The sequence below is a fragment of the Brachyistius frenatus genome, unplaced genomic scaffold (assembly GCF_029030835.1).
Source record: "Brachyistius frenatus isolate BFR_SWC_R1_liver_20210118 unplaced genomic scaffold, ASM2903083v1 Contig_384, whole genome shotgun sequence".
Classification (NCBI taxonomy): Eukaryota; Metazoa; Chordata; class Actinopteri; family Embiotocidae; genus Brachyistius; species Brachyistius frenatus.
Window position 1 is genome coordinate 111,562 of NW_027210983.1, and position 18,795 is coordinate 130,356.

The following is an 18,795-nucleotide window of genomic DNA, read 5'->3' on the forward strand; positions in this document are numbered from 1 at the left end:
ATTTACCATGAAAGTACAAGAGCATCTTCATCAGTGTTGCATGCAAAATGACCTCACAGTCCTGCTCTCACCTGCTATATTGATGTACTTTATACTTGGACCATCCTCAGTGATATCTGAGCCTCAGACTATTGGAAAGAATGAAACTCTGCTGAAAAAGTGAGTTTCTTTGATCACATTTTTTTACATCTTACTGGTTATATATTTATCTATGATTTCAGCTTTCCAATATAAAACGGTGTCATCGGCGTAGAGATGTACACAGCCAGTATGCAAGTATGATACAATGTCGTTCATATGGAAGGTGAGCAGAATCTTTAATCAATCCTTATCACATCATCCTGCGTACTTGACCGTCAAGCTTTGTCTAACTGTCGCCCTTCAACAACACAAAAAGTAGAATCCACCATCCAAGACACGCTGAGGTCTTTTAATATGCAAATCAATTCACAAAACCAAACCACAACAACCGGCTGTCATTTAGGAATCAATGCTTTATTTCAGTGTTGAATGTGTGTGAATATTAAGAGATAGCCCATAACGGTGGACAAACATGACGGAGTAATTACAGAGAGAAAGAGCAGGCAGATGACACTGTGAGAAGCTGATCAATACTTCCAGAGCTGTGTTCCAGAACACCACCCAGCCATTTGAGGGACAAATAAAACCGAAGGGCCCTCAAATAGATGGTTAGTCTGCAAATTAACGATTTATGTTTTAAATGGTTATAAGCTAACTCTTGCTTCCTGTTTGCAATAAAGTTCAAATCAAGATTACTGAGAAGGCAATTCCATCAATATCGACTTTGAAACAACATTCATATGTATGACTGACATTAAGGCTCAATATCCAGCAAACAAGGCCCAGCTTACTTTAAGGAACACAGCCTGATTTTGTTGAAACAATCAATAGCGCCGACAAATTCTAAAATCTTCTCCCAGCTCACCGTTGAAAATGTACTTTTAACAGACTCTTGAACAGACAGACAATCAGCACAAATGGAGAAACATGAACTATTTTTGGGGACAAACTTTGATTTTCATCTATTATTCTTATTGAACATGCACTTGTCTTATGGTTTTGAAAAACTAGTTTGTCTTATAGCTATCTAAAAATGATGAGCATCCAGAAACCAATGGCAACAAACAAGCAAAAGCTATTCAGTTAGCTTGTAACAAGTACATACAAACCGTCAGCATTCAGCGCTAATGTTTTTGAAAGTTTGGTCATTCTCCTATTTAGCTACAGCTCACATATTAGCTTTGTGCTAAAAGTTTCCACTGGATTCAATCAGAAATGCAATGCTAACATGCTGTTTTTGCTAACTGGCTAACTTGATTGTTTCCCTCCTACATGACAACTTAGAAACAAATAATAAATAAATAATAGATGATTTGTCCACTAACAACAGTCACAACAATCATGTTTTGATTTAACAGATAAAATGTATAAAAAGAAGAAACATAATGGGCACTTAAGAATTCCAATGCACGTGGTGGAACACAATCAAGATTCAAATGAGAAACTACATCAATAAATAATAAATAAAAGTAATAAGTTCGATCAGAAAACCCTTGACCGACTGTGAACATAGTGTGTAAATAGTTGTTTGTATTCCTTTATTGAATGAAGACGGACATTGTGTGAATAATTGATAGGACACCGCGTCCTCCACCACAAGCATCTTCTGTATATTAATAGTGCATTTTAATCTCAGCGTTGAAATCTAAGTAACTGAAACGGTTTCTTGCCCTTTCAACAGCTCATGTAAATGCTTTGCAGTTTTTATTATTACTTTCACACGCAGCACTTTTCCAAAAGTGTTTTTTAAATGCCTTGCAGTTTCACATTTGTTTTGCTTTGCTGTACTCGATTGAAATGATAATCGTCTTGCGTGGAGTGAACTGTTTGTAAAACGGGCGCTAACACCTCGTCTCCGGTATGTTGGACGTCAACGATCACGTAGTAACACAGGCATGCTTCGAGAACACTGAGGTATCTTTTTTCAGACGCGACGTGTGGAATTGTTCAAGCGGGCGACAGCACTTGACGGACTTCTTAAAGCGTTCCAGGATCCCGACCTCTTCCTTTTTCTTTTTTATCGTTACTGAGACGGCAAGCAGGAACGATTGAGTTAAAAATGACTCTGATTCCCAAAATGTCAATTACTTTGAGCATTGCACGTGATATTATTAAAGGTATTCTCACAAATATATAAGATAGATTTATAGACTTCTTATTTTTTTTCCTCCTTGCAACAGATTTTTTTTTTCAGGAAAAAATATACGAACACTCAAACCAAGCATAGAGCGACAATGCTGCTTGTCAATTCTACCGTGTCAATCAAGCCAATCAATCAATCAATTAATCAATTAATCAGTCATTCAGTCAATCAGAATTTGTCAAGCGATCGTTTCCAACGATGAATCTATTGCCTAAGACTTGTAAAGAATGCTAGTATATGAGAAACAATATAAACATTCCATATTCAAACAATCCTAATGTACAAACAACGAGCTAAAAGTGGCCCATGTCTCCGTCTGTTATATATCTGAGTGAATGGAAGTTTGGCGAGGAGAAGTTAAACCGTTTTTCTTCATGGATTTACACTTGAAGTGGTTTGCTCAAGGGCACCCTGACCAGGTCTAAGGATTGGTAGCTAATGCTAGCTTGAACTGCGGTACTAAATCCATACGGTAAGTCAGCGGTAGTGATGTGGAACCACAGACATGTCGTAGACCTCTTTTAGCTCGTTGGCAATTATTTCGTCAATTACATCGAATACAAGAAGGCAGAACATTTAAAAAAACAAAAACGTTCAAACCTCCAATCCATTCGCTCCATAATTATAACCCTTTATTCATGTGTTCATGCCTTTGATATTTCTTAGATCCCTTTATTGAGCATTCAGTCCATCGTGGATTTAGGAAGTAGTGGTTCCTGAAAACCTTTCTCAGCAACGTTTGTTTATTTCCCTTTCTTTTCTTGAAGCCGTCTTCCAATCCAATCCGCCGTCGTTCCGCTTCAGCCAAAAGTAGGCAAGAGGGACAACTTGTATTTGACATCATTAATCCATTGTTGCATAACTGTTTTCAATTTCTCAATTTCCCATTCCATCTTCATCCCTCTTCAGACCTCTTTGCTATCCGCTGTTTGAAATGTTTTGACCATTTTACTTAATCAAAATCCTCAAAGATGTCAAAAAGTAGATATTTCCATCGTAGTTCGAATGATGTAATGATGGCCGCTCTGCGTCTCCTCGGTTTCCCCCTCATGTCTCCACGCGTCCTTCCAGAGTTACAGGTCTGCGGTAGAAGTTCATGCAGTCCTTCCTCGTTCACTGTATCTCCCCACTTTGCCTCCTTCTCCCCCCGCCCACCTCCCTCCTGCCTCACTGCAGGTAGCGGTAGACTTTGAAGCAGTGGTTGCCCGAGTCGGCCACCACCACGTGCCCGTCCGAGGTCAGAGCCAGACCTTGGGGTCCGTACAGGGGGTCGGCCGACGTGTTGATGTATGACAGGAAGGAGCCGCTGCCGTCGAACACCTGCAGGTGTTTTTGATGAGGGAGAGAAAAGAAATGCATGAGAAGATGGTCCATGGCGTCACACGTCGACAAACCCGGCGCACGGAGGTTGTACCTGAATTCTGCTGTTGCCCCAGTCGGCTACGATGATGTTTCCGTTGATGTCCACAGCGACACCAGTGGGAGCGTTGAACTGGCCGTTTCCTTCACCGTTCGAGCCGAACTTCAACACCAGCTCTCCCTCGGGGGTGAAAACCTGACCAGAGAAAGAAATCAACGTCCACCCGTTTGCCTTTTATAGCGTTCGACTGCAGGTGTCCTTTAACTCAAAGCTGAGCAAGAGATCAAAAAAGAAGCCTCCTGTTGAGTACCTTGACAGAGTGGTTATGGAAGTCTGTCACAATGATTTCGTTGTTCTGGTTCACTGCTGCAAAGTGTGGACCTTCAGGACGGGAACAAAGACAACAAAAACAGATCGTATGTTCAGTGATTACACTTCAACAAACAAGATATTTCCAGTTAATACACTTCAAACTTCCCCTTCACTGCTTTAACCTCCCCTTAGTCTACACTTTTAAGTGCTTTCACTGAACTTGAACTGCTTTTAATTTGGACAAATTGGCTTTAATTGTGTCCGATGGTTTACAAACATGTCGTGTAGAAACGATTCCACTTCAACTACTCTCACCTGTTCTACTCTCACCTCTTCCACTTCAACTACTCTCACCTATTCTACTCTCACCTCTTCCACTTCAACTACTCTCACCTCTTCCACTTCAACTACTCTCACCTATTCTACTCTCACCTCTTCCACTTCAACTACTCTCACCTCTTCTACTCTCACCTCTTCCACTTCAACTACTCTCACCTCTTCTACTCTCACCTCTTCCACTTCAACTACTCTACCTATTCTACTCTCACCTCTTCCACTTCAACTACTCTACCTATTCTACTCTCACCTCTTCCACTTCAACTACTCTCACCTCTTCCACTTCAACTACTCTCACCTCTTCTACTCTCACCTCTTCCACTTCAACTACTCTCACCTCTTCCACTTCAACTACTCTCACCTATTCTACTCTCACCTCTTCCACTTCAACTACTCTCACCTCTTCCACTTCAACTACTCTCACCTATTCTACTCTCACCTCTTCCACTTCAATTACTCTCACCTCTTCTACTCTCACCTCTTCCACTTCAACTACTCTCACCTCTTCTACTCTCACCTCTTCCACTTCAACTACTCTACCTATTCTACTCTCACCTCTTCCACTTCAACTACTCTCACCTCTTCTACTCTCACCTCTTCCACTTCAACTACTCTCACCTCTTCTACTCTCACCTCTTCCACTTCAACTACTCTCACCTCTTCCACTTCACTGCGTCCACCTTCAGAAAGATTTGAGTTCTTCCACTGCATTAAGTCCAAGCTGTAAACAGCTTCAGTGATATGTGTGAGATTATAACTGAGTCTATAAAACATCCAAGATTGACGTATTCTGACAGTTTCCTACCTGCGAACTGCTTGTCACCGTTGCCCCGACTACCAAACTTGGTAATGAGCTTGCCGGTCAGCTGGAAGATGAAGACGGTGCACGCCTTGTTGTCAACCACGATCACGTGACCGTTCTGGTCCACGGACACGCCCTTCGGCCCCATCAGTCTGCCGGAGCCGAGCTTTGCCTGGTGGACGGCCAATACGAGCGATGAAAGGATGAAGAACACGGACAACGCATCGAAGAATCTGAATCAGAATCTGAATCAGAATCTGAGCGTTTACACCAACTTCAGACCGACTTCCGGTGACGGAGGTGTTTGTGCTCCACGCCGTCACGGCACACCTACCTTGAACTTGCCCTCGCCGGAGAAGATGCTGACCCACTTGTTGTCGTAGTCGGCAATGATGATGTCACCACTGGGGTGCACGGCTACACCCGTGGGGCGCTGCAGTTGCCCTGGCGACCGCCCCCGCACCCCGAAGCGACTCTTGAATTCCCCCTCGTTGGAGAAAATCTGGAGACACAACGCATTCCTCAGCTTGTGACCTAAATGTAAGACTCCTGAAGAACGAGAGGGCCGGACGGAAAGAAGCCGTACCTGCACACACTGATTGTTGCTGTCAGCAATCAGGATCCTGCCGCTGGAGGAGGCAGCTACTCCTTGAAGGTTGGTGAACTCTCCTTTATTCCTTCCCTTAGTTCCTGAACAGCACAACAAATTGATTTCAGGCCTCAGTTGGACATTTTGGACACAAATTCAGAGGATGCAGAAACATTTGTTTTATCTGTAATTATAACGTCTGACCTGACGCTTAAATTGTCCCAGTTACCGTGACAACAACTACTACTGATCAGGTAGATTTTTGAATATGACTTGATAATTATGGCTCCATAAAAGGACAATATGCTGGTGCAGTAGTTAACATTGTTGGCTCCTTGGGTTTAAACCTGCCTCGCATTCACGAGGGTTTTTCTGAGGGTGTTGTGGCTGAGTCTGGCTCCGCCCACCACCACTGATGAAGCTTATGTTCACGTTTCAGCTCTCCTACTGTTTTTTTTCTTTTTCTTACGCTTACTTGGGATAAACATATTTTGGCAATACAGTTCACAAACTGAATCTTTTTTTTACCCAATATTTGACTTTATGTTGGTTAATTTTTACCATTAAAAAGTAGCATGAAGCTGCAAGATGCTCCTGGAAACACTGTAACCATGGAAACAAGCAACAATCACTGGAATCAGGCTCCACCGTGCAAAAATCTGGACTTTCCTCAGACACTTAACAACATGGCTGTATGTTGAACTTTGAAAATAGCTTCTGCTTCAGTGCCTGGTTCTCCCGCACTTCTTCCGTCCTTCCAGACGAACGTCTCACCGATCCTGAAGATGAGGTCGTCCTCGATGGGGTTCTGAGTCTTGCGACGCGGGGTGCCCAGGGCGCTGCTCGCCCTCTTGGAGCCCTTCTTCTTCTGGCCGGGGGACTTCCCTCGTCTCTTCGCCCCCTCGGAGGAGCCCGTGGACGGGGTGGCGTTGGCTGCCGAGTTGGTCGCTGTTGTGGTCGAAGGAGACACCTGCGGGGACGGCGACGGAGGAAGGACACACATTTAGTCATCCAAATGTTGGGCAAGCAGAAAGTAGACGTTCCCCATTTGCAGGACAAATGAAGAGAAAGCTCCGCCCACCTCCACCTCCGTCTCTAAGGCTCTGCCCACGGTCAGTCTGAAGGGACTTCCTTTGATGTGCTGGTCGTACAGACGGAGAGCCAGCGAGAAGTCGCCCTCCTTCGGCACCGTGTACACAAACTCGTACGTCCCGTTCTTGTGGTCCACGATCTCACCATCTACTATGCTGCCATCTGGGGTGAAAACCTGCACGAGCACATGGGGAATGTTTTGTACGTTTCTCGTTCACGTGTCAACAGAATTGTATTTTATCTGAATAAAACAAACCTCCGCTGACAGGATCGCGTTGCCGCTTTTGCAGGCTCCTCCTGACTTGTCTCTTGTCACGATGGTAACCGAGGCAGGATGTCCCACGACGTACTGCTCCAGGCCGGCGCCCATGGCTTCACTCTGGCTTGCCACCGCGCTGAGGAAGAGGAGGAAGACGAGGGTGGGTAACGTGCAAAATTCTCTTTTATTTAACACCGGCCAGAATGTTTTGCGTCGGCACGGCCTCACCTGGTCGTGACGATGGTCCCCAGGTTGTGAATGGACTTCCTCAGCCCGTCCGTCTCCATCACCAGATCCAGCTGGTCGTTCTCCTGCGGCTGGCACGGCAAGCCGAGGCTCGCCAGCTCCCCCAGCCTCTCCCCCAGCTCCCGCTCCACCTGCAGGCTGGCCACGCACGCCTCCCCAGCCAGGGCCTCCTCCGTCTGGGTGCAGGTGGCCGTGATGTCCCCCTCTCCCCGGACGAGGCCGTCTATCTGGGCCTGAAGAACCTGGAGACAGTGGTGAGTATTGAGTGAGGTACTCCAGCAGCAGGAGAGGTTGTACTTTCACTACCAGAACAATAAGGGCTCTCAGAAGTAACAGCCGTAGCTCTCGATCATAATCTCTGCCGGACACCTTCTGTTTGAGTCCATATGTAACTTCCAGCTCCATCAGAAGGACGCTCTTCCGAACGTCCAGCTGCTTGTGCAGATCCTCGAAGCTCGACTGGATGTCCTCCTCGATGGAAGCTCTCTGATTGGTCAGCTGCTGGAGGATCTCCTTGACGAAGGACAGCGCGTCTGAGATTTGAGGGAGTCTGGAGCGCAGAGGTACGAAGGTGAGGTCAAAGGTCGGTTTAATTCCTTTCTAAGATTGCCCTAAAAATATAATGCCCTGTTTACCGTATTCAAATCTTCACGTGTGCAACTCAGCACGAATATACAGTTGAATTTCTTCTAATTGATCAAATAAAATGTCAGCAATTCCTTCTGGCTTTTGCATGCTGATAAATCATAAATATTTTGTCCTGCGTTTCCCTTTTACTTGTAGTGGAGTATTTTTAAACAGTTGTAGTCAGAAAAATATCTTTTCTTTCCCATTTTTGAAAAGTCTATTTTCACTCCGTCACAGTTGTATTTGAAGCCTGTCGCTGGTTGCCGTGTTGGGTAGCGTTGGATTCAAACTACAGTCAACCAAATATCAGTAGATTGTTTGAGAAATAACTTGGTTTAAAAGCTCATAATTAATGAGTTCATCGTTGTGGGTGAGAAAATCAGCAGCGTCTTTTTATTGACTGGCTCAAATCTGTCCTGGTGACTGTTAAATTAAGTTTTGTTTGAGGAGTGCGCCCCCTGTTGGGTGTATGGCTTATTGAAACCTTTATAAACCCTCAACTCTTCCAACTGAGGACATCACAGTGAGGCAACAGTCGGTCAAACTGTCATTCAGAAGTAAAAAGACGTTTTTATTAAAGCGTTTTAAACACAATTTAGGGTAATGGCATTCTCATCATGTCATTTTTCTAACAATAACTACTGACTTTTACACAAAGGAGAAGTCCGAATAGATTCAGGCAGCGTATGAGAGTCTGTCTCCTCATGAACACCTTCAATAATAGATGAATGTTTAATAAGGTGTTCACCTGCTCTGGACGGCCCCCAGCTTCTCCTGCAGGCTGCTGCGGTGCTGCTCCAGGGCCTGGTCTAGGGGCACCTTAGGGTGCTCTTCATGGTCCGACACACAGTCCTCACACAGCGCACACTCGCATGCCGAACAGTACAGGTCGGCCACCTGCAGGTGGACAGAGAGAGTCAGATAAAACACGGAGTTACATTGAGTGTTCAGATAACTCTGATTGAAAAGGTTTGTCTGTTACTGAACCTAACAAAACATCAGGTTTCTGCCCGTTTGGTTGATGCTTTTAGTTACTTTCATTGTGTTTTATTGACACATCTCAGCAGATACCAGACCGCACCACAGGCCTGTCAATCAAACAGACACGCCCCCCCCCAAACGTTCGCCTTTCGATGCCTCATATTGAATTAATGATGTCATTATGTCAGATGGACCGCCAGAAAACTAACAAGAAGGAGTGTATTTCAGGTGAGAAGTTAGACGGGAGTGTTTTGGTGCCGGAGGTTTGGTTGGAGCCCTAGTGGCCCTCAGTGGTACTGCAGTTTCAGGCTCGACCAAACTGGATTCACTTTTCAGACCCTGAAGCTCCGTCCACATTGACACGCTGTCCTCCAGTGGACAGGTGGGTGTATTACACACTTTGGCTTTTTGTGAACTTTTGCCCTTTCAGAATTTTTCGTGAGGAAGCTGCAACCTTTGTTTGAGTCCGAGACTAATTCTCCAAAAGGGGTAAACAAAAATCTTGTTCTTGGTCTTAGATTGAAATTGGTGCGTGTGATTTGGTTGCCATATGTTTGGTGAATGTATCAGGCGGTAGAAATAGCAGCGATGGCAGACATCGACCCACCGCAGTGGTGTGTCGGGTTCTCACCTTCCCTGCATGCTGCTGGCAGGTGTTTTTGCCGGGTGGAGCCTCCAGGACGGTGCACTCCTCACTGCTGCTATCTGGGGAGTGTTGGTGGGCCTCCATCGACGAGCGGCAGCCTGGTGGGGGTGAACCTCCGAACACACCCCTCACTCCACACTGCAGCCAGGGGAAGGGGCTTTATGTTCGGACACGAGGCTTCCTGCTGTCTGCTTCTGTCGTTTGTGTCTGTAAACTTCTTCTCGTTTATTCCATTTTACATTCAAGAGGCGGAGACGAACATCCAAATGACCTCATCATGGTAACTCTCGGCACACGTGGGATCCCAGAAGAAAAAGCATGTCAAAGTTTAGCATCCCAGAAAGAACTTCAGATGTGTGTCTTCTTCTTACGTGTCTGTTCATAAGAAGTGAAGCTAGTGGCCTTTATTTGAGCTTGTAGTCAATGAAACACACATCTTACTCCATTGTAATCCTGTTGGGTGGGAAAAGGGTCGAGGCTTCCAAATCTTAATATATCTCCCATTTAATACGTCCTCCTGCCTCCACAGTAATGTACGCGGATTATAACGTGGGAGCAGCTCTTCAGTCCTCTTCAGGTGGGAATTTTGGGTGAAAGTGACGGACTTTAGTGTTGATTTAATTCACGGATGGTTCAGGCTGAGGACAGACTCCAGGGTGTCCTGCGGAGACAAGAGAGAGGGATGAGGATGAGTGAGAAAAGCACAATAACATGGACATAGAAAACAGAATCAACACTTAATCTGTTCATTCTCAACTGCATGTAATAAGTTTTATGATTATGGTATTTGATGTGTGTGCAAGTCGGTCCGATTTCTTTTGAAATGCTCAAAGTTCCTGGAGCTGCAGTTCTACTAGCAGCCACTAGATGGGGCTCCCAGAAAACTCGGACTGCATTGAAGTGGTTGGGACAGCATTATTTGGATTACTCCACCAGTATTTCTACTCAAATTTGTGATGTATTCCCGTGTTTCTTGGCTTTAATTTTTTAAGTCTGCTAAAATTAAGAATGAATTAGGAATTATACACTAATATTCAGTGTGTTTCATTTATTGTATTGTATATGTCTGATCTCAAGTCATTTCATCTAAAAAATCTGGCATTTTCTATTCATTTTAAACCTTTTAACTCTTACCGCAGTTAACTTTTTTCTAGACTAGAAACAGCTGATTTTAAGATTTTTTTTTTTATCAAGGTAAATCAACTTACTGCATGGACAGATACGTTCACTAATATTAGGTCATCATCTGCTCAAATATTTTATTTTATTTATTTTAAATTTTTTAGTAAAAACATTCCTGCAGAAGAAATGACAGTAAATCACAAACTGCAGCTAATAAAACCAGGATAAATACAGTCTGTCGTGCCCACTATAGGAATGCACATATGTTCCTTCCAGATGGCTCCTTAGATCGCTGCACACCCCAATCAGCCCCCAGATGGTACAATCCACGGAGGTGAACCTGTGCTGCCAGCCCACAGACAGATGGTATGATCCACAGACAGGAGGGAGGAAGGGAGGGAGGGAGGGAGGGAGTGGAGGTGCTGCTTGCGGTACCAAAAGGAGGAGAGGTGAATGAATAAAGAGCTTTAGTAATGTAGGTCACCGAAATGTCTTCAAAGTGATGGGAAGTGAGGCTGTGGTTTCCATGGGAACAGACTGCATGGGGAGAGGAGGGTGTGGCACTCGGAGGAAAATACAACAAAAAGTAAAGCAATCATGGGTCCTTTAATCCGCAAATCCTACATTTATCCGTCTGTGCTGAGAGCAGGAATCAGCGGTGTAGAACAAAATGTAGGAGAACATCTATGAGCATCCTCTGTGGGCCTCCTTCTTCTTCTCCATCCACGTCTGACACTTCTTTAAAAAAAACATGTACTAACAACTGTACTCATGAATCCTTTCAAAGTACATTTAAACAAGTACTGATTATCTGAGAAATGTGATTAAGTCTGCACATTTCATCTCTCCTTTCTCAACATAGTGTAGCTGAAAATTTCTTTAAGGAGGTTAAATAAGGTCTTCTTGAAGTATCACACATTATGTTCTTCCTGTTTGTTAATCAGACAGAACTATTCAAAAAAAAACATTTTATCTTCCTGGAACAAGTCGGACCCTGATAACCAGAACATCCAGTCGGTCCACACACCTCCTTGTTCCCTCCCCTCAGATCTGGACTCTGAACATGGGTGGAACCAACATGATGATGAGTCAGCGCTCCGTTCACTGCACAGACACATGATTTGTAGATCAGAGCTCAGACTAGTTTCACTTCTACGAGACAGGAGCAGCAGCTTCACTTTAAGGAAGTGACAGCAGCTGTGTCACAGACCAGAGATTTACTACAGGACGCTCTGAGGGACGGACGGACAAACATCTCAAAGACTGTTAGTGAAGTGGACGTTTTACTGTCAGGACCAGAACCAAAGACCAGAGATTTACTACAGGACGCTCTGAGGGACAGACGGACAAACATCTCAAAGACTGTTAGTGAAGTGGACGTTTTACTGTCAGGACCAGAACCAAAGACCAGAGATTTACTACAGGACGCTCTGAGGGACGGACGGACAAACATCTCAGAGACTGTTAGTGGAGTGGACGTTTTACTGTCAGGACCAGAACCAAAGACCAGAGATTTACTACAGGACGCTCTGAGGGACGGACGGACAAACATCTCAAAGACTGTTAGTGGAGTGGACGTTTTACTGTCAGGACCAGAACCAAAGACCAGAGATTTACTACAGGACGCTCTGAGGGACGGACGGACAAACATCTCAAAGACTGTTAGTGGAGTGGACGTTTTACTGTCAGGACCAGAACCAAAGACCAGAGATTTACTACAGGACGCTCTGAGGGACGGACGGACAAACATCTCAAAGACTGTTAGTGAAGTGGACGTTTTACTGTCAGGACCAGAACCAAAGACCAGAGATTTACTACAGGACGCTCTGAGGGACGGACGGACAAACATCTCAAAGACTGTTAGTGGAGTGGACGTTTTACTGTCAGGACCAGAACCAAAGACCAGAGATTTACTACAGGACGCTCTGAGGGACGGACGGACAAACATCTCAGAGACTGTTAGTGGAGTGGACGTTTTACTGTCAGGACCAGAACCAAAGACCAGAGATTTACTACAGGACGCTCTGAGGGACGGACGGACAAACATCTCAGAGACTGTTAGTGAAGTGGACGTTTTACTGTCAGGACCAGAACCAAAGACCAGAGATTTACTACAGGACGCTCTGAGGGACGGACGGACAAACATCTCAAAGACTGTTAGTGGAGTGGACGTTTTACTGTCAGGACCAGAACCAAAGACCAGAGATTTACTACAGGACGCTCTGAGGGACGGACGGACAAACATCTCAAAGACTGTTAGTGAAGTGGACGTTTTACTGTCAGGACCAGAACCAAAGACCAGAGATTTACTACAGGACGCTCTGAGGGACGGACGGACAAACATCTCAAAGACTGTTAGTGAAGTGGACGTTTTACTGTCAGGACCACAACCGAAGACCAGAGATTTACTACAGGACGCTCTGAGGGACGGACGGACAAACATCTCAAAGACTGTTAGTGGAGTGGACGTTTTACTGTCAGGACCAGAACCAAAGACCAGAGATTTACTACAGGACGCTCTGAGGGACGGACGGACAAACATCTCAAAGACTGTTAGTGGAGTGGACGTTTTACTGTCAGGACCAGAACCAAAGACCAGAGATTTACTACAGGACGCTCTGAGGGACGGACGGACAAACATCTCAAAGACTGTTAGTGAAGTGGACGTTTTACTGTCAGGACCAGAACCAAAGACCAGAGATTTACTACAGGACGCTCTGAGGGACGGACGGACAAACATCTCAAAGACTGTTAGTGAAGTGGACGTTTTACTGTCAGGACCAGAACCAAAGACCAGAGATTTACTACAGGACGCTCTGAGGGACGGACGGACAAACATCTCAAAGACTGTTAGTGGAGTGGATGTTTTACTGTCAGGACCAGAACCAAAGACCAGAGATTTACTACAGGACGCTCTGAGGGACGGACGGACAAACATCTCAAAGACTGTTAGTGGAGTGGACGTTTTACTGTCAGGACCAGAACCAAAGACCAGAGCTGAGTTCTTAAGATATTCACGAGAAATCACTTTGGATCCAAACACAGCAAACAGAAATCTGTTATTATCTGAATGGAACAGAAAAGTAACGTCAGTGAATCAAGAACAATCTTATTCTGATCATCCAGACAGATTCACTCGTTGGTGGTTTCAGGTCCTGAGTAGAGAGAGTCTGATTGGACGTTGTTACTGGGAGGTGGAGAGGAGAGGAAGAGGAGGAGGAAGAGGAAGAGGAGTAGACCTCAGCACAGAAATCAGAACACCTTCCTGTAACACTCACTTCCTGTAACACTCACTTCCTGTTCTGACTTTGTAAACACACAAATCTACATTTACATTTATTGTTTCTTCAGACCGAATGTTGTTGTTGTTCTGATCCTTGTACACATAAATCAACTGTATTGATCCTGATCGTTGTCAGTCATGAAATATGAAGTCAGAAAATGTTTTCCACGAGTCATCACGATCTCGTAAACTATTACATCGTAATTTCCTCAAATATTGTGATGTAATTTGCGGAGTTTAAAGTAAATGTTTTTGCAGCATGATGGCAGGAATGAGAAAAAATTGCCGGTGAAGGAAAAACATTTTTGTTGTTGTGTTTACCAACTCCCTGCTAAAGAGTAATCTGTGCTGACTTCCTGTGATAGTAATCCTGCAGAAATATTTCACCTGTAATGTGTTTTATTTTCTGTGTTGAACTTAGAGAACCATCACGGAGCTCTAAGTGATAAAAAGAGTCTAAAAGTGACGAATCTTTCCAGAACAGACGGTCGGTGACTGAAATATAGAAACAAAGAACACATCTGCCTTCAAAATAAGAGCTTTAGACTGAAATATAAAAACAAAGAACACATCTGCCTTCAAAATAAGAGCTTTAGACTGAAATATAGAAACAAAGAACACATCTGCCTTCAAAATAAGAGCTTTAGACTGAAATATAGAAACAAAGAACACATCTGCCTTCAAAATAAGAGGTTTTCATGCTTTTTAAACCACATTCATTCAACACTAAAACAAAGTTGTTGCGGTTAGCTAGCAGCAGTTTGTTTTGATGGTGAGAGGAGAGGGGGCGGAGCCTAATGGTTGGAAATAAACTATTTTGGGGGAATAAAATCAGTTTTATTTTGAAAGGAGACTTTATGTCAGAATACTTTTAGCAGAGTTTCTGTTCACGATGTGCTTCAGTTTGCATTTATTAATGTGATTGTAAGATTTTCTGGAGGTGTTTCTAATGCTTTGAAGATAATTGTATTGGGTTGTGTTAGATTTTACAGGTGTACCTAATAAAGTGGTTACTGACTGATCGATTTCATTTCTGTTAATTTGTCAAATTTAAAAAAATTTAAATAATTATATAAGATACAAATTTTAACAATAACAACAAAAAACTTTTTTTTAAAGTTTCAATATGACAAATTTTATAATATAACTTTTTATTTTTATTTTAATCACAATCAAAAGTATGATCTCAATTTTTATCAAGCTCTACATTTTGTAGTTTTTTTCCTTAAAATACTTTACAGTCTCTTTTGCTATTAATCTTTCCTTTTAACCTTAAATTCATATAAATCTAGAGTCTTTGAATAAACATATGTGAAGCAATAAATGGATATAATAAAGGTCCACTGGTTATGAACTTTGTTGAACAATAATAATTTCCTTTTTTATTCAGAAATGAGATTGTTTTCTGTCCGCGTCTGTTGTTCTCTCATCTGAAGTGTTTTTACTGCAACATCTGTGTGGAAAATATGAAATGAATATTCTTATGAATAATTTATAAATAGGAGGGATTATGGATATGAGTCCCTCTGATTTTGTACCATAATCCTGTTTTAAGACCTCCTCCCCCCAAAACACTCAAAATGTTCAGAGGACGCAACCTTAACAAGACAAACACACACACACACACACACACACACACACACACACACACACACACACACACACACACACACACACACACACACACACACACAACACACACACACACACAGACACACACACACACACAGAGACACACACACACACACACACACACACACACACACACACACACACACACACACACACACACACACACACACACACACACACACAAACACACACACACAAACACACACACACAGACACACACACACACACGGTATCTCATGTCTGTTACACCCCCACATTCCATTCAAGGATTCTCTGCTGTACAACGCTGCAAAGGATTATGGGGCAGCACGGAGGCTCTTTCAGTGCAGGGTGTGTTTGTGTTTGTTTGTTTGTGTTTGTTTGTGTGTGCGGTGACGGTCTGTAACTGTCACCGAGCGCTACACAATCGAACCCCTTCTTTCTGTTTCAGTTTCCCTTCGGCTTCACGGAGAAGAAGCTCGTGTATTGTCTGAACTTTCTGACTCACAGAGACGTTTGCAGACGACTGATTGTGCGTTCGATGTCCAAACATCAGTTCAGTTTCCCTCCGGAACACTTTAAGTTGAACGTTTCCTACATTATCACTGCTTTTCATTTGTTTCTGTATGATTGTCTCAGGAGCGATCGAATATGAGGAAGTATTCAGAGTGTCGTCTCTTCATCATCATCATCATCATCATCATTGAGTTCCTCACGTTAACGACACCGCTGGTACCTGAACATTAGTGATGTCACCATGGAAACCTGAAACTGGAGCAGACAAACAGCAGATTTTGGAAAAAAAATTGGGGGAAAGGAAAATCTTTAACACACAGCCGAGCTTCCAGCCGAGTGTTCCTGAGCCCATGCAGTGATTTCCACTACAGAATCATGTCTGTTTTTAAAGCGGTGGTATGAAGTGATGAAGACAAACTGTAATGACTAAAATTACAATATATTAGCTTAACAAACACCAAGAATTGAACTTCCACGACCTCTGACATTTCTGTAAACATCAGCAAACACGTCACAATTGGTGAACTCAAGGCTTATAGAAAAATGCAAGTTCCGACTTCGTGAATACCACAAGAGGGCGCCGTTCGTATGGACTTTTCTCATGTAAACGTTGAATATGACCCCATTTGAACACAAACGTCCTTTGTATGATTGTTGGCCCCGCCCTGATTGGTCTCACCTGTCCCTCGTTGTCCTTCCCTCCCTGCTGTATTTAATCTGTGCTCTTCTTCTTCCCTATTTGTCTCTTTGTTTCAGTTTCCCGTCTGTTGCTGCGTCACACACCGTTAACCGACTGCCTAAAGTCACATCCTGACGTCTCTGTTACAACAACCTGAGGTTTGTTTGGCACTTCCTGTTACCACGGTAACCATGGGTGCCACCAAATCGACCGTAGTGGACCTTTAAGGGCCCTTTCACACGGAGCGTGACTTTTTCTTGCAATCACTTCACACACCACCGACTAAAACAATATAAGGTGATGTGTTGTTCTGCTGGAAGGTGACATAGCAACAACAACACGCTTAGCAACAGCTCCATGGCAACGCCACAACGATAGTAGATCACCCTGCCGTTGGTGTCTCCCGACAGCTCATCCTCTCAGATATGGAAACAGTCAGATTGCTGCCTTTCAAACCGAGTCAGCGATAAATTAAAAACATGCTGAGTTCAGAAGTTCCCAGTTTAACGTTCACTACAGATCGCAGTGCTATAAACATGTTGGCAGGATTTACACACTCTATCTCATCATATGTTTCATTTATATTTTACTGGAATAAAACCGATGGTCAGCTGTGACATTTGAAAAATGTCAGAGTACTTAGAAAGTCCAGAGATTAACATCATCGCTCTTTTTAGTTCTTTTGCATCTCTTCAAAGTTCCTCTTTTCGTACTCGTTTTCCATCCGTTCTTCTCTTCGTGGTGATTTGACTCTTTCTGATCATTTCATTGACTTTCCAGCAACAAATATTCATGTCAGATGTCACTTCATACAGAAGCTCAGCTGACCCGTGACTGCTTGGACCCCTGGACCACTGGGCCCCTGGACCGCTGGACCACTGGGCCCCTGGACCCCTGGACCCCTGGACCCCTGGACCCCTGGACCACTGGACCACTGGACCCCTGGACCACTGGACCCCTGGACCCCTGGGCCCCTGGACCACTGGACCACTGGACCCCTGGACCGCTGGGCCCCTGGACCACTGGACCACTGGGCCCCTGGACCCCTGGACCCCTGGGCCCCTGGACCGCTGGGCCACGGCCCAGCACGCCCTGTTCAGTGATCCATTAGTGTACTGTGTGTCACATTGCTGTAGAAAGCCGAGTGGATCAGCGCAGTGTCTGTTCACAGAAGTGACGTACCTCCTGTTACTGTTAGCAGTCAGGATGCTAACGTGTACATGAAGGCCTGACAGCACACACACACACACACACACACACACACACACACACACACACACACACACACACACACACACACACACACACACACACACACACACACACACACACACACTTGTACTTGCTGTGAAGCTGAAGTGGATCAGTTTATTCTGCGTTCATTCATTCGTTCTCCACCTCCGTTCATCCTGTAATCTGTCCATCCTCGTTTCCTCCATCCTGCTCCCTCCCCCCTCCCCCCTCCTTCCTCCCTCCTCCCTCTCTACACATCATGCTACAGCTGCTGCTGTCATCCTCTAACATTCCTCCATCCATCCCTCCATCCTTCGGTCCTCTCGTCCCTCAGCACTCACCGTGTCGTCCTGAGACGCAGCTGACGAGTGTGACTCTGTTTTCCAGCCTGAAGCATCTCGTCATGATCGCGTCTTGTTTGCTGCCTCTCCTCAGCTCTGTGTGTGTGTGTGTGTGTGTGTGTGTGTGTGTGTGTGTGTGTGTGTGTGTGTGTGTGTGTGTGTGTGTGTGTGTGTGTGTGTGTGTGTGTAAGTGTGTGTGTAAGTGTGTGTGTGGGAGGGGGTGGGAGGATATCATCGTCACGGCAACACCAGCAGCTTGCAGCAGCAGCAGCAGCAGCACTGAGGAGGGGGAGACGGGGAAGGAGGGGGAGGGAGGAGCTGCATTGATCGAGCCTGGCTGCAGCATCCACCAATCAAGAGCAAGATAGGATGATGAGGCAGCAGCTGATTGGTTCGTGTATCTGTCAGTCATATGATGGTGTGGAAGGTGTCTCTCTTCCTCTCGTCTCAACTCTGAACAATTCCACATTCAAAATATACAAAATAATTATTTTATTAACTCACCACACAATTATTATTTTTTGTTCCTTGTCTGT

General features: G+C 44.5%; 1 protein-coding gene across 5 annotated transcripts; it reads right to left on the reverse strand.

Moving 5' to 3' along the window:
* Positions 1 to 474: 474 nt before the first annotated feature.
* LOC138636550 (tripartite motif-containing protein 2-like) lies at positions 475 to 18,462 on the reverse strand. 5 transcript variants are annotated; one of them, XM_069724602.1, is made up of 14 exons: positions 18,260 to 18,462; positions 9,460 to 10,135; positions 8,596 to 8,744; positions 7,590 to 7,770; positions 7,203 to 7,462; positions 6,972 to 7,110; positions 6,705 to 6,890; positions 6,353 to 6,593; positions 5,621 to 5,724; positions 5,369 to 5,536; positions 5,038 to 5,206; positions 3,895 to 3,965; positions 3,639 to 3,779; positions 475 to 3,544 (listed from the first exon to the last, which is right to left on the reverse strand). In XM_069724602.1, the coding sequence occupies exons 2-14, from the start codon at positions 9,556 to 9,558 to the stop codon at positions 3,392 to 3,394; spliced, it is 2,061 nt and encodes a 686-aa protein (XP_069580703.1). In that variant the 5' UTR covers positions 9,559 to 10,135; positions 18,260 to 18,462; the 3' UTR covers positions 475 to 3,391. The 5 variants fall into 5 exon arrangements, with proteins under 5 accessions (XP_069580703.1, XP_069580708.1, XP_069580705.1 ...); XM_069724607.1 differs by having other exon boundaries at positions 6,398 to 6,593; positions 18,260 to 18,460; XM_069724604.1 differs by lacking the exon at positions 18,260 to 18,462 and adding an exon at positions 18,032 to 18,117.
* Positions 18,463 to 18,795: the final 333 nt, after the last annotated feature.